Source organism: Falco rusticolus, chromosome 19 (genome assembly GCF_015220075.1).
Source record: "Falco rusticolus isolate bFalRus1 chromosome 19, bFalRus1.pri, whole genome shotgun sequence".
Taxonomy (NCBI): domain Eukaryota; kingdom Metazoa; phylum Chordata; class Aves; order Falconiformes; family Falconidae; genus Falco; species Falco rusticolus.
In genome coordinates, this window is record NC_051205.1 from 2874520 (window position 1) to 2890517 (window position 15998).

The following is a 15998-nucleotide window of genomic DNA, read 5'->3' on the forward strand; positions in this document are numbered from 1 at the left end:
TGGCCCTCGCTGCTGCGCAGGGGGGTGCGCAACCCTGAGATGCGGCCAGAGCCGGGGCTCCCCCAGCTTCAAGACTTCGGGCTTGGGCTACACTAACCGTTCCGGGGTCTCTTTGCAATCCCACCGATGCCAACTGCCCCGTCCCGGGCAGAGCCAGCACCAGCCGCGCACTGGGCCAGGGGCTGCGCCAACAGCAGGCGGCTCTCTCCAGCACCCAGCACCTAATAAACCGGCTGTGGAACGGCAACGGCGTCTTCTCACCTTCTATGAGCGCGTCTGGCGTGGGGTTGAGCTCAGAGAGAAGCAGCTGCGCGGCGTGGCCTGCAGCCACCACCAGCCTCCCAAAGACCGGAGAAGCAACGCCCCATCCTAGAGACAGAGGTGGGGGAAGGAGCCAGGAAAACCCTGCCCTGTCATTTCAGGGTACACTGAACACCCCCCCCCCACCACCCCCGAGGGCTCAATTCTGCCCGATGAGCTCCTGGCTTAATTCACAGCTCCACCCAGCTCCATTCATCATTTAATGAACGATAACTCACCACCCCCCCCCCCCCCCCCCCCCCGTGCCTCTCCCACCCCCACCCAGCGCCCCACTTTCGCTCTGTGGGAATTAACACACCCATGGCACAGCGCCAGCTAATAATACAGAAATTTTCTTTTTTTTATTATTATTAACGCGGAATGTTATGCTGGTCCCGCTGGTGTCTTGCGGAGATCAGTCCCGTGCCCCAGCTCAGACGGGCCTGCCAGCCACCTTGTGATAGACACACACGAAACCAGCCAGCTTTTTAGCTTTGGGGGTTTTTTGTGTTTTTTGTTGTTTTTTTTTTGTGTTTTTTTTTTTGTTTTTTGTTTTTTTTAAAAGAGAAAATTTGCCTCAAAACCTGCCAGAGGGATCTGTAGTGCATGGTCCAAAGATTTCGAGCTTGCAGTCTGAGAATCCCTTTGGTTTCTTGTGCCTTCTTTTAAGAAAACAGAGGAGATGAAAACATAAGAGCAAATGGGGACTGAGCCTGCCCTAGCTTAAAAAAAAAAGAAGAAAAAAAAAGAAAAAAAAAAAAGACAATAATTTCCATGCATGTTTTAAAAAGAGAAAGGGGCAGGGTCTCCCAGTAACAAGAGCAGAGGGAGAAGGCAGCCAAGCCAACAGGGCAAACTGGCCCAGTGCTCCCTGTTCCACTTCAAAAAGGTGGTGGTGGTGGTGGAAGAAGGACGCGTACACTCACGCACGCGCCTGTGCACACTCACCGCCCTACACACGCAGGGTGCCTCATTACGCGTCAGAAAGAGAAATTATCTTCCTCTTGGGGTTTGCGGATCCAGCTGCCGTAGCCCATCTCTTCCAGGGCGCTGAAGAAGCACTGCTTGGCTTCTTGGTAGGCTGTGGCTGCCTCCTTAGCGTCCGAGTACACCGAGAGGTTCTGCAGGTCTTTGCAGTTGTTCTTGGCACATAACTGCTGGAACAGGGCAAACATTTTCCTCTTGGACACACGAGACACCTCCAGCTTCGGTCTGAGAAGGAAGACAAAGGCAGCAATGAAGGACACGATGCTCAGAAGGGCAGAGGGGAGCAGGGGGCTGGGCTGGGCAATATTTTGTTCTGCTCCAAGAGCACTTGCTCCCATCAGTTCAAAATTCCTCTCTCCGACCCTCCCCACACGTAAGGTGCTGTAACAGCGCAGAGGGGACCCGCAAGTTCAGCACACCCCCCCCTTTCCCCAAACAGAAACGCCGCGTCAGGAAAGGCTGTTCTTACCCATCTACTTTCCCTTTTGTGCCATCCAAGACCTCAACTTCGCTTTCATCAGCAAGACACCAGTTCACCGAAGACTCTTTTGTCTTGCCCGTCTGCCTCGCAGAGTCGTACACGCTGACTCGCCCAACCTGCGGAAGAGGACGGACGGTTTCTTAACACCGGTCCCGCCGCACAAGCCCACTGGTAAGGGGAGCCCCTTGCCTCTTCCACCCCCTGCAGGGTTTCAGCTCAGCCCAGACTCCCGAGAGCAGCAAGCACCACATTCTGACCAAGCTGAAGGCTACGGGAGCAACCTCGGTCTCCCTTTTCCCCTGATTAAGTCATCGCCAGTAACCCCCAGACACTGTGGGACGACACAAAAGGGGCAGGATCCCGGCCATGAACCCCCCCCGAGCCTGGCTGCGGAGGGTGACCCCCCTGCAGAGCCCCTCAGCGAGGCCCGAGCCCCACAGCGGGGGTGGAAGGGGGATGGAAAGACGAAGAAGCACCAAGGCTGCAGTACCTCGGGATGGTTAACGTGATACGGAGCCTGGAGCTTTTCCTGCAGCGCGTTCCCATCTCTTGCCAGGCGGCAGCAGATGGCACGTGTTAAATGTCCCTGACTGTACAAGTAACCTGTGAGGACAGACACGAAGGTGTGAGGACACAGGCCGGGCGCTGAGGATCCCAGCGCTGCTCACAAGCTCCAGAAACTTGAGGCCACATGGCTCAGCGACAGCTCCGCGTGCCCTAGACGTGTGAGATGAAGGTTTACAGCCTGCAACATTTCTCACTGAAGACACAAACAGGCAATTTTTGTCTCCCCCTCCTAGATCACATGTGCCTTCTAAAAAATCCAGAACCTTGGAGAAAAGAACCCACTCCACCCACAGCATCAAAACCACAAACTCCCTTTTCACTTCCAAACAGCGCAGCTCTGCCAAGAGCGACGTTTCAGTCTGTTACTCCTACAGCCTCCACAAACCAGCTTTTTTGGGGAAGGGAGGTTACTTGTCGCTGCAGCCCAGTTCAAAGGAGCACGGCAGCACATCCAGCCCAGCCCAGAAAGGACGGGGGGTGGGGGGGGTGTGTGTGTGTCTCGTACCGAGCGTAACAGAACTGAGATAAACAGGTTCTATGAAGTGGGACAGCAGTGCCCCTTGCAAGCCAAGGATATTCCAGCGTAAGATTTTGTCGCTGCAGGACATGGTTCGTAACCGCTCCCCATGCTGGATCCCGTCCCACGTGGGCACAATGTCACTGGACTCCACAGGAATGGTACCTTCCCCTGCAGAAGAAAAAAGGATAAAGAAAAAAAGACTCTGCAAAGAGTCAAATATTCAGTAAAACAAAACTCCACCACCAAACCGCACAAGAAACTATCTTCTAACTCACAGGCGTGGAGTAACCTCCGGAGTCAGTCTGTTACCAGGCTCTGGGAACAATTTAGGATCACGGGAAAAAGGGAACTCAGTACTGATTAGAGATGAGCCATTTTTAACGTGGCTGAAGCAGAATGAAACAGCACTTCACAGCAAACCTCAGCTATGCTCTCGCTAGCGTGGCAGTCCAACAGGCAGAGCTGGGAAGAAGGGACTCTTTTCTAATGCCCCCAGCCCTTCCACCCACTTCTTTTGCTTCCTGAAGGTTTCAAATCCCGCAACAGCACCACGCAAGAGAGGGGTAAGGGAACTCCGGAGCTCCAGAAAGGCTCAGAGGAGAGCACCGGAGCCACCCCACCGTGCAGGGAGCCAGCGCACTCACCGTTCTCCACCTTGGTACGCAGCTTGCCCTGTTTGGGGTTCTCAAAGAGGGGCTGATGCTGGGCTTGCCCCACCACGGCCGCCTGATCGCTGCAGGATTTATCAAAGAGCGCCCCGTCTCCGCAAGGTGCTGTGCTAGAAAACAAACACTCCCCAGAGGTTAGCGCCAACCCCCAGAAAACAGGCAGGGCCAGGGGTGCGACGGCGCCTCTGCCACCACTCACTGCCTGCACCAACCTGACGTAGAGGTGAAAGGTGACGCTGCTCTTTATTTTGAGTCTCTTCCCTCCCGCTGGCTCAAAAATGCTCTCTTCTGCAGAGGAAGGATTAGACGGGTCATACTTCATCAGCTCGCTATAGAGAAACCTGAAAATAACAGTGGCACATCAAAAGGCTGCTTCGCCTCTCGGACAAGGAGCATTTCAATCCTGCCTCCGCCCGGGACACGCAGCAGCCCAGGCTCTGCCTCTGCTGCCCCAAGCCACCCGCTCCCGCCGCACAGGAGAGCGGCAGCTGTGGCTGAGAACATCTGGAAGCCAACAAATCGTGTTTGATGCCCCAGAAAAGGCACGAAATCAAGCAGATTGCCTGCCACGCAATAGGAAAGAAGCATTCTGGCAGGTGAGCAGAGGGAAGCAGTGGCAGGAGAGAGGAAGGAGCCTGCCTGGCTGCTGCCTGCCTGCACCCGACCCCGGTGTGAAGAAGACTTCAAGGTTATTAACCTAGCACCTTTAGTCAGCACCGAGTTTGCAGTAAGAGTAAACAGCCCCGCGGGCAGCTGAAGGCAAGTGGTATTATTAGCACAACCCCATGATCTGTTTACAATGACTGGGTCTTTTACGGCTGTTTCTGTCCGGGAACAGGGAAAAACCTTGAGGTCTCCAACAGAGTGTCAAGGACTTAAAAAACAAAAACAAAAACAAAAAAACCCAAAACCAAAACCCAAACCCTGCAGCTTCACGGAGACTCGTCAAGCAGAGACTGCACAGGGACTTCTTTTGGAAGGAGAGGTGGAGCTTGCTGTTCTCAGCTGTGCCAGAGCAGCCCAGCAGCCACAACTGTCAAGATTAACATCTGAGACAGACAGCAAGAGCGCAACCCCCTGGCTTCACAGCTTGCTGGGGACCTGCCCTCAGCACCTTCCAGTGCTGAGGGACGCACAAGAGCATTGTGGCAGCAGGCAAAGGCTTTAAGAAAGCTTTGCTGCTTGCAGCTGCAAGGGCAGACATGAACGAGGCTTGCGTAACTTCATCTCACTTCAGTTTTTCAAAAAAACCGAAAGTGCCACCCTGATTGTTTATAGAGGGAAGAGAACAATTGTGCAGTTTAGTTGGGAAAACCCTTTCCAACCCATGAAAAAAGGATTCCTGACTTATCAACGCAAACACATTGGACATGTTTTCCTGCAGCCTTCTAGACCCAAGATCCAGAAGGGCCAACGGGGGACCTGGCCTGCAGATTCCCCAGCACCTCGGCTCAGACAGAGCTGGGCTCAGACCAAAGCAGCGTGTTACACGCCAGCCAAGCAACCTCTGCAGGATGCTTTATTTTAAGTACATCAGATGCAGCCCTTGGGCTCTTGGCAAGTTTCCAGCGCAGTACTAATTTGGGCACCATTCAGGCATGGCCCCTTCTTATCAGAAATAACTTCCCTCTATTTAACACCACATGGGTAAACAGTGGCAGTAGAGAATCACAGTCTCTCTCAACACAGCAAGGAACCATCACAGCCACATCCCTCTAGAACAGGTCAGCCCCTCTTGGCGGGCCCCTCTCCTCCAGGTTTCCCCTTCTCTCACCTCACAAAGCCTCTTCGAGAAATGATTTCTGCATGACAGTCATTCACCGTCTCCCCCTTCAAGCTCAGCTCTTCTCCCTTCACGCAACGATTGCCTGAAATAAAGAAAGGCAAGTGTCAAAGTCAAGGCCCAGCTTCACAGAAAGAGGGAGGGCTTCATCTTGCTTCAAGTTTTACTGCTTTAGGCTCCTGAGCAGCAGCACCCCCCCAACTGTTAAATCATTATCCCCATCCAAGCAGTTAGGAAAACAAAAGGGACAAAGAGCACACACTACTTTAGGGACAGCAGAGACTTAAACTGTCACAGGTTTAGGGGCAGTGTCCCCTCCCGAGTGCTGTTCAGTCCCCCGCTCCAGGTGGGGGCTCAGGAAGGGCACTACGGCACACGCAGCGGGGAGAAGCTGGGGGATCTTGGGCTGCACAACGTGAGGAATCCGTGCTTTGATGCACAGACCAGCACGCAGCAACGCAAGCAAAGATTAAGAGCAATACAGCTGCAGGCACATTTCCTTTGTTCTCTCTCCATAACCAGATCACTTGTGACACCACACGAGCCCTGGGAGTGTTTCTGGCCCTCTCTGAAGAAGCCTACAGCAACAGCCCTTCCCTAGTGGCGGCTGACAGGGAATCTAGCCAGGAAGTGAGAGTTCAGTTTGTGCTGGAAGAAGCTGTTCCTACCCGTTCCGATGCTGACCACTACTCCCAGGCCCTTATTTCCTTTCCGCATGATGATGGCAGCCAGGATCTTCCTCCCCAGCAGACTGTGCTGGATGCGAGCGGTGAGGGTGTTGAAGCGCTGGTGGCTCAGCATGGCAATCTGATCGTGTAGGGTGCTGCCGCTCACCGGGAGCTGGAGCGGGGACACAAGACCAGCGTTACTAAGAGATCACCAGCAGGTCACGGAACAAAACAGCTCAAGAAGTAGTAAGCTGAAGCGCAGCTATCCAAGCAGATGGCAGGAACGTGGAAAACATGAGCTACAGGCAGCGCAATTTTGGGGTGAGCGCATGGACAGCATCACGTCAAGGGGTGGGTGAAGTTCTCTTAGGTATTTCTGGGGAAACCTCGTCTAATGCTTTGAGTTCTGCTTTGAGGACATCATTAAGAGGCAGCAGCAAGCTGTCTTCCTGGCAGCAAGTGAAACGGGCCGAGGGATGGCCTCCCGAGGGAAAACCCCCGCTGCAAAGGAACAAAAACCCCATCTTGCCTGTTCCCAGAGACTCAGCCAAGGAAATCTGTTCCCGGCTTCGGAGGAATTCCTCCTCCGGCTGCTTGTGAGAAGACTGCACAGTCACTCCCACTGCAGATGGGCACTTGCCTCCTCTAGCATTGCTGACTGACAAATCCTCCCTGATGGCTTTTCTATTTAGAGCCACAGCTGCTGCGCTCAGCTGTGCAGCCTGGAACACAGCTTTTAAGAGATCACAGAACTCTAAGTGTGATTTAAAGCAGCACAGGTTTGGGCCAGCTATCCTGACACAACCAGAGCTTTGCTCTTATCTGATGCATGAGTTTTTGAGCTGACACATGATTTTTAATGCAGCAGGAAGGAATTCAGGATTAAAAAAAAAAAAAAAAAAAAAAAAAAAAAAGAAGTCACAGAATTAAAAATAAGCGTGCTCCTGCTCCACCACAGGAACACATTTCAGTGGCTTGGGGAAGATTCTGATAATAATTTAGCCCTAAAGCAGAGGCCGGCAGGAGGGAAGAGTACATCCATGCCCTGAGGAAACACCTAACCCACTTCAGGAAAACTGTCAACTTATCTACACCTTCAGACAACAAAGATCTCACGGTTGATCCTGAAAGCATTTTTCTGCTGGACTGAAAGGCACAGGACAGGGAAGGCTACACAAGCAGCCCCAGCTGTGGAGGAAGAGGATTTACCTCGGTGATGTTCATCCCTTCCATGCGCTCAATCTTCTCCGTTTCCCCAATCAGGACCCTGAGCGCTGCGTCAGCTGCCTCCTGCTTGCCCTGCTTTTTGTTGTGCGCCGTTACAGCTGGGAACCAACGGCCTCCGACCTTCGCCTGATAGACAAACCTACAAAGACAGCAGCGCACCTCTGAGAAAAACCAAGAAACCGGTGGATTTCAGGATTTCAGGCTGGTTTTCAAATTCCCTCAGTGGAGAGAGGAGCGGAGGTAGCTCATTGTCATCCGGACACAAGGTCTGGCAGAGGCAGCAGCTCAGCCTGTTGCCACCTCAAAGAGCATCAGGAATTTTGCATTCTCTGCCCTCTCTCCGGTACAAAATTTCCTCCTGGACAGATGCAGCTACTTACTTGGGATCATGGGGAGGTCCTGACTGGTCAATGAGTTTGAACTCTGCAGCAAACCCATTAGAGCGGGCATATTCCAGCAGGCCACTGACAGGATTGACATTAAGGTATTTGATGAGCTCCCCAACACCCTTCGCTTTCGCCACCTTAGGTTCATCTGGAGTGGCGATCCACGGTCCACAGTTGGGCATGGGCTGGTCACTGTGGGGCTTCAGGACAGGCTAGAGCAGAGTTAGACACAGGAGAAGGCCGTTAAACACCGAGCAGCTGGTATTACCGCAGGCCAAGGGCACTCAGCACCTCTGCTAGAGCCAGCACATAACCTTGGTGGGGTGAAATCCAGTGGAATATGAAATACGGGGCAGGGGGGGGAACCCAAACCAAAAACATTTGGCTCTTATAAAGAAGCTCTTCGTACCTGTTCAGGCAAGGCATGGGGTACAGACTCTCCAGAAAGAATCTTCACAGCAACTTCGGCTGCCATTTGCTTTGCTCCCTTCTTGCTGTTTCCTACCACAGCAGGGAAAATTTGGTCACCCATTTTCACACAGTAGCTGAACCTGACAGGACATTATAGCACATGAAAAGCGTTAAGCACAGGTGTCTCGATCTGTTTATTATCCCCTTCTCCCAGGTTCAAGTTAAATCCTTCCAGGTTATCTCCAATTTAAATCTACCACCATGGCCCTAAAGACTCCCAGTAAGGCGCCACCAGGTAGGGTACAGGACTGGAACCCGTTCCTGGTCTGGCAGAAGCAGCAGCATCCTTTCTCTGAGAAAGGGCATCGGCTTTGGTCTCTTTCTGGAGGCAGATGTCTTGGAGGAGCCATGCCCAGACTCCTCAGAGGAGAGGAGCACTCAGCTAGGTTTAGTGATGAGGCCAGGAAGGTGGGTAGCGTGCTGAAGAGGAAGGACATTAAAGAAAGGGTTTCTATCCTCCCCAAAGCTGACACCAACATGCCATACCTCGGATCGTGAGGTGGGCCTTCCTGAGAGAGCAGCTGGAATTCGACTGTGTTCCCTGATTTTTGCCCGTACTCCATTAATACGCTGATGGGGTGCTTCCCAGGAAGCAGGCTGAGAGGAGCCGATGCAGACGACGGCTCCGGCTCTGGATGCAAAGGCTAAAGCAGGAAAACGAAGGAAACCAGTTTCAGACTAAACGCCGTTCGACCAGCCTCACCAGTAAAGAAAAGAAGACTCACCAATTCTGGTTCAGAGCTGTCGGAGGGAAACGGCTCTTCACATTTAATTCCACCGTGTCTTCCGTTGTCTGCTTCGCTCATCAGGACCTTCATGGCATTAGCTGCAGCCTCTTGTTTCGCGAGTTTTTTGCTCCCTGCTTCCGCTGGTGGGAATCGGCGCCCATTAATCACTGCCTGGAACTTAAATCTTTGAAAGAGAAAAACCAAAGAGGTAAACTGAGAGGCAAAAAAAGCGTGGTCTTCTCGGAGCAAGCAAGGCTGTTCTTGCGAGTTCAAGTGAGAAGGAACAGCTAGCTCCTGCCTGGGAGAGCAAACCCAGGCTGCCACGTGCAGAAGTCAAAAATACCAAGGGTGCCCCAACAGCTCTGCATCTGGGCCTCGTTTCGCCACCTTTCTGGATCTGTTCATGGTGGAGGAGCAGCTCCAGATCTTGTTCCGAAGGAACAGGATGAACTGCCTCCTTCCACAAGCACCAGAAACGCGTAACGGCTGGGTGCAAGGAGCAGTTTGGTTTCGGCTCCTGCACAGGCATGAAGAAAGCTCAGAAGCAGCCTGTGCTGTTCCATCTGCACCACCTGGTCATCTGGGGTCACTCGTCCCTCTGGCATTTCCCCTGGCTATCCAGTGCAATCACACCACCTCAGAGGTGCCGCCTCACATAAACCTCTTGCCTTTGATGTTTCTGTCTCTTTCCTCCCCGGGAACTCTAACAAACCCAACTTCCCTTCTGTCCTCCAGCCCTATGCAGAAGAAACCCGATTGAACAGGTCAGACCAGATCTGGAGAGGGGTTATAGGGCTGAAGCCCTCCAGATCCCTCCTTAAAACAAACAAACAAACAAACAACCCCCACCCCCCAAAAAAAAGGCAAAAAAAGCGCCTGGGCCTCCATCTTTAGAAATTAGGCCAATTTTCCCGTCTAGCGGATCTATTGACATATGCCCGTGTGGCACATATGGTGCTTTTCACCGTCTCGCTGGTGCTCAGGAACAGCCACAATTCCACAAGGGGAAGCAGGACTCCAGAGACTGACGCTGCAAATCCTAGTGCCACGCTAAGTGCTCTCCGCTCGCAGAGGCTGCTCTGACCTGCTACACCACGGAAATATCCCGAGTGGGTTCACCTCGCCTAACCCAAGATATATCTGTACCCAAGCACTTTGCTCTGGGCTCCCTTTGTACCACTTCCAGGGCGAGAGCATCTTCAGAGGTGGCTTAGCAATACCAGTTTCCCCCTAAACAATCAAACTGAAATCGGTTTTATCTGATAATATTTAATCAGATTAAATCAGACAGGACCTAGCCAAAAAGATGACTCCCACCTTCACTGCTCAGAATGAGGGGTGCCAAAACTGGGCTAACCTGGGGTTAAATTTTAGCCTTCATTTGGTTTAAGCTGCTGCAAGGAATCCACTAGGCTAATCCTTCTGAAATGAAGTAAACATTAACGAGCAGGCTCTTCAGGGCAAAGTTGACTGGGTGAAGTTAGCTGAAGTCAGGTCATTTTAAGCAAAAAGACAGCTCAGGAAAGGTAGGAAATTTTATTACCGTGGGTCATGAGAGGGTCCACTCTGCTCCAGCATGGCAAACTCACAGTGCTGGCACGTGTACTGGGAATATTCGGTAAGGCCACTCACTGGGTTCTTCTCCTGACAAGCTATCAGTTTCTCTACAGGTGTACATGGGAAAGCAGTTTCAAACTGGGTGGCGTAACTGGGGGAAGACTGGGAACTCATGATGGATTCTGACTCATCAGGCTGCTTGTTGATAGCGTTCAGATTATCTGGGATATCATCCGTGGCCCACTTGCCGTTTTCAGAGTTATCGTAATTATTCAGACTGGAGAATTCGGGCTTAGTTTCCACAGATGGGGCTGCATCCGTGTCACTGGCATTGCTCTGATCAGTCTGCCCCCAGGGCTGCTCTCCGTTTTCTATACTTTCTTCTTCCAATGCTGTCACTGCTGGTGTAGCTATGGTCACCTCCTGGGGACACGGTGGAACAGTGGAAGGCGGAAAACCCGGCTCAGGCACGAGATCCACCGTCTGCGTTACCACGCTGGCCTTCAGCCTCATCTGCATCCGCTCGCGTTTCCTATCTGTCAGGGACCACCGTGGGGGGCTTGTGTTCTCCTTGTGGACATCTCCCAGCTTCTCCAGAGCGCTAAGAAAGGCATTAACGTCCTTGGCCCTTGAAAACCCAATGTTTTTGGCAAGGTTGAGCGCTGTTGTTTCCGCCACGCTGAACAAGTAGTTGCAGATTTTCTCCTTGGTTTCAGCCATCACAGGATCGGCGCCTCCCGAGCCGGGCGCGCTCCTCTCTTCTCCTCTGCTCTCGCAAGGTGGATCTGCGTGATCACCGCTGTGGTCAGCGGGGTTTGTTTCGCTCCTTGTGCTTGGGCTGGCGATCCTCCACAGCGGCAGCGTGTCTCCGCCTTTGTGCAACTTGCCCTCTCTGAAGAGTTTATACAAAATGCGGTTGACCTCCTTCTTTTGAGTTTTAAGTTTACGTACGAGATCATGAACTGTACAAGTCTTCCCCTCCCCAAGCTGCCTGAAAATAGACAGAATTTCTTGTTCACGGTCTTTTCCTGCAAGAGACAGTCTCTGGAAATTCAGCCCGATGGTGTCAGAATCTCTCTCTGAGTCCTCACGATACTGAGGAGGGCAATAATGTGGCGAAGTCTTCACCCAGGGACGCTCGCTGGAGAACCTACGCCACCCTGGTCTGCTGCAGCTGGGTTGCCATCTCTCTGCAGGAGCCGGTGCCACAGCCTGCAGGCTTCTGATGCGTGTATCCTTGTGCTGTCCCTGCCTCTGAAGCAAACAGACTTCAGAGTCCCACCCCGTTAGGAATGGCTGGTGTGAAAAGGTTTCCCGATTAGTTTCTCCTGAGGTATGAGGGTGATTAAAAAAGCCTTGATTAGTGCTGGGGCAGTTAAGTCTTGAGCTGGTACGATACGAGCCTCTGCCTCGACCAGCGCCTCTGTTCATAGCGCACCGCTGGGACACGTGTGAACCAAGCTGCTTGCGTGCCAGCAGAAGGGGAGCTGCGGTTCACTCTGCACTCTCCCGTCCTGAGCAGGCGCCTGCTAGGAGGAAAAACACAGGAATTCAAAACACAGGAATTCATACAGCTATAGGATTCCAGAAATACAGTTTACGCAGCTTCCCTGCTACTGAGGCATTTCAAGCATCTTCACCGGGTCAAGCTTTCCCATTTTCTACCAGTTTAAATGATTCATGTAAACACAAATACCAAACTGCGTCTGCCCAGCACAGAACCCAGGAGTCAGGAATACACAGGGGAAGTTAATAACAAGAAACAGCTACAGTAAGAGCAACCCTCTGTTACTGTTGGACTGAATTTCGAGCTGTGCAGGGCCGGTTTGGCTGTTTGTGACACCTTCTGTCAAAGGCTTCACTCCTCTGCCCCAAAGGAGAGAACCTCAGACCCACTTTGCAGTCGGGAGAAACGGGGGCACAAGGAGGTAAAGCAGCTCACACGGTCACACAGGACAGAGTTGCAACAGGCTCGCAACAAGACTCATGGCCAAAAAAAGTCTGAACCCCCAAACGTCCCTTGCATCCTGGACATTACGTGACCCACAGGCGGAAAGCATCACGCCACAGGAGAAGTAAAGTGATAACACACAGGGAAACTGGATAGGTGTGCAGCGGGCAACAGTACAAAAAAATTTTTGGGACCTTAGCCCAAATTCCACTCCTATCACACACAGCTGTCCCACTGCCCTCACGCACAGGATGTAAGTCTAAGCTTTGAATATGCTTTTTAAAAATTAGTAACCCAGCACAGGATATATTCTAGCTCTCTAACAACAGCTGGTTGTGAAACTGAGTGGATAAACCCATGAAACTGATACCTGCTGCTAGGTCCCCATCCTACCTTCTTCCTGGTGACCTCTTTAAGGCACCTGCCTTCCTAAAGACAGTTTTTCCGATGCAGGTGAAGCTCCCTATCTTCACCCAACACACCTCAAGGCCAACTTAAATTTCCCTTTCATTACACAAGTTCATTAACAGCTTCCAGCTGCACCCAGCTGCCAGCACTGTGACTTATTTTACCAACCCCAGCAACCAGGGGATCCACATGCAGTGCTGGAGGCTCAGTCCCAGTTCAGGGGGGTCCCCGCTGGCCCCCTACTCAGCAAACTCGGGTTTAAAAACGACCCCTGAGCCAAAGGCGGGGCAGAAATCCTGGCAGGCAGGAAGAAGGAGGGTTTAAAAAATGCTCTTACCTTGTCTCATGCATATGCCAAGTGCCCTTATTTTGTGAGAAAATTAACGGGGAAAAGAAAGCCCGACGGGCAGGACATGCCCGGTGGGGGGAGGCAGCGCTGTGTGCTCTGCGTGAGGGCAACCGGTCACCCCGGCAAGATGGCAGCGGGCTGCCTTTCGGTTTCGGTTCCCGGTCCCGCAGCCGCCTCCTCGCCCCGCCCGGGGCCGCCCCCTCGCCCAGGGAGCGGGCAGGGAGGGGATGCGGGATTTCGGGATTACGCTCGACTCTGTCAGCTCCTTCCCAGCGGCCACAGCTGGGCCCCGCCCGGGAAAGCGACCTGGTGGGATGTTCTTTCCCCCGGTACCGGCGGGGATGGATAACCACGAGGTGCCGATGGGTCGGGATCGTGGGTGGCACGGCGTGGGGCGGCTGCTCTCCCGGTTCGGAGGGGGCTCACGGGAACGGCAGCACCTCAAACCAAGATCCCAAAGCAGATACCTGCTACCCTGCCCCCGTGTCACACCGCTTCCCCCGGAACCACGACGGGCCCGCGCAGCCCCCGCCCCCCGCCCCCGGTGGCACGACTGGCTGAGCCCCGGGAGCTCGCCCGGAGGGGGGCACCGGGGACACGGGCACCGGGCCGGCTCCCACCGGCCAGGACTCAAGGAGAAACAGCACCAAGGAAAACACTTTATTCCACGCGTCCCGCCTGCGGAGCGTGCAGAGGAGGGCGCAGCCCGCCCTCCCCAAGCCCCGCAGGGCCGCCGGGACACGATCACGCCGCCTCCCCGGAGCCCACGGGCGGCCCACGGCGGAGGGCGAGCGCGGCCTGCGCGGCCCCGGCCCGCCTGTGCCACCAGGCCCCACGGCGGCCGCGGGGCAGCCGCGCAGGCGGCCCGGACGCAGCCCCAGCGCTGGCGAAGGCCCGGCGGGGCCCAAGTTTTAGCGGCGAGGCGAGGCCTGGAGCCGGGCCGGGCCTGGGCCTGCCCCCGCCCCGCGGCCGCCGCCCCCCCGCGCCCCCTTACCCCCTCCGCTGCCGCCGCTGCCGCCGCTGCCGGCGCACGGTGATGACGCGGCGGGCGCCCTCCCGCGCCTGCGCAGCGCGGCGGCCATCTCTGCTCAGGGCAAAGCCCACACGCGGCGGCCATGTTTAGCCAAGGCAACGCGTGGCTGTGCCGCCGCCGCGGCCGCCAGGGCCCGGCTCAGCCGCCCTCGCTCTCCCGGGCGCAGGAGCGGCCGCAGACCGCCCCCGTGCCCCGGCGGGCGGCAGCAGCCGCTCCCGCTGTGTACCGCAGCACCGCCCGTCGCGGCGGGAGCCCTCGCCCCAGGCGGTGGCGCCCATATGCCCTGCTGCGCATGCGCCACAGCGCGCCCTCCCCCCCCCCCCCGCGCATGCGCCCTGCCCCCGCACGGGCATCGGGGGTGGGGGGGGGTCCCCGCTCCTCTGTCGGCCCCCAGCGGGTCTGCCCATGCCGTGTGGGGCTTCTCCGCCTTCCACGGACCCTGCCGTGTGTCCCATGTGGCTCCCCGCTACTCTGTGTGCCCCCCCTGCGCCGCCGCCACGGGCCCCCCATGGGATCGGGGGGCCCACAGGGGGATGGGGGAGCACCACGAGGGATGGGGGGGGCCATGGGGCGCCCCACGAGGGAAAGGGGGGCTCATGGGGAGGCCCACAGGGGGATGGGGAGCCCCACGAGGGAATGGGGGGGCCCACAGGGGGATGGGGAGCCCCACGAGGGATGGGGGGGGGCCATGGGGCGCCCCACGAGGGAAAGGGGGGCTCATGGGGAGGCCCACAGGGGGATGGGGAGCCCCACGAGGGATTGGGGGGGCCCACAGGGGGATGGGGAGCCCCACGAGGGAATGGGGGGGCCCACAGGGGGATGGGGAGCCCCACGAGGGATGGGGAGGCCATGGGGAGGCCCACAGGGGGATGGGGAGCCCCACGAGGGATTGGGGGGGCCCACAGGGGGATGGGGAGCCCCACGAGGGATGGGGGGGGCCATGGGGCACCCCACGAGGGAGAGGGGGGCTCATGGGGAGGCCCACAGGGGGATGGGGAGCCCCACGAGGGAATGGGGGGGGCCACAGGGGGATGGGGAGCACCACAAGGGATGGGGAGGCCCATGGGGGCCCCACAAGGGAAGAGGAGGCCCATGGGGAGGCCGACAGGGGGATGGAGAACCCCATGAGGAGGGGGCATTGGGAGGCCCACAGGGGGATGAGGGAGCCCCACGAGGGAAGGGGGGGCCCACAGGAGAAAGCAGAGCTCCACCGCAGCTGGAGGGAGGGCCCATAAGGAATGGGGGTCGCATGGGGGGCCCTGGAGGGAGGGGTGTGTGTGGAGGGGTGTAGAGCCACATGGAGAGCACAGCAGGGCCTACGGAAGGGGGGGAGCCCCGCAGGGCATGGGGAAGCCCACTGGGGGCCCATGGAGGAGCGGGGACGCCCCTCATCCCCCCCAGGGCCCCCCACATGGTCCCCATTCGCTATGGGCCCTCCCTCCATCGGTGGGGTTCTGCTATCTCCTGTGGGGCCCCCTTCCCTCGTGGGGCTCCCCATCCCCCTGTGGGCCCTCCCGTGCTCCCCCCCATCCCTCGTGGGGCTCCCTTATCCTTTTGTGGACCACCCCATCCCTTGTGGGGCTCCCCCTGTGCCCCCCTCCCTTCCCTCGTGGGGCTCCCCATCCCGCTGTGTGCCCTCCCGTGCCCCCTCCCCCATCCTTCTGTGGGCCTCCCCATCCCTCATGGGGCTCCCCCATCCCCCTGTGGGCCCCCCTTTCCCTTGTAGGGCTCCTCTGTGAGCCCCCCATGCCCCCCCCATCCCTTGTGGGGCTCCCCTTTCCTCCACAGGCTCCCCCTTTCCCGTGGGATCCTCCATTTTAACATTTTTTTTTTTAATGCCCCCTCCAGTCGCAGCCCGAGTCGCATCCCACCCCATCGCACAGCCTTTTCCAAGGAGATGGAGATGTTTCCCCC

The 15998-nt window shown here is 56.1% G+C and overlaps 1 protein-coding gene across 1 annotated transcript; it reads right to left on the reverse strand.

Annotated features, from left to right (window-relative positions):
- Window positions 1–862: 862 nt before the first annotated feature.
- On the reverse strand, window positions 863–13817 carry ADAR (adenosine deaminase RNA specific). The gene is given in 16 exon segments (XM_037370871.1): window positions 863–1512; window positions 1757–1884; window positions 2259–2371; window positions 2841–3023; window positions 3500–3633; window positions 3736–3864; window positions 5298–5391; window positions 5975–6146; window positions 7184–7340; window positions 7582–7799; window positions 7997–8138; window positions 8545–8702; window positions 8784–8970; window positions 10330–11790; window positions 11792–11872; window positions 13040–13817. Coding segments are annotated over 16 exon segments (3603 nt in total). The 5' UTR covers window positions 13054–13817; the 3' UTR covers window positions 863–1280.
- Between the last annotated feature and the right edge of the window lie 2181 nt (window positions 13818–15998).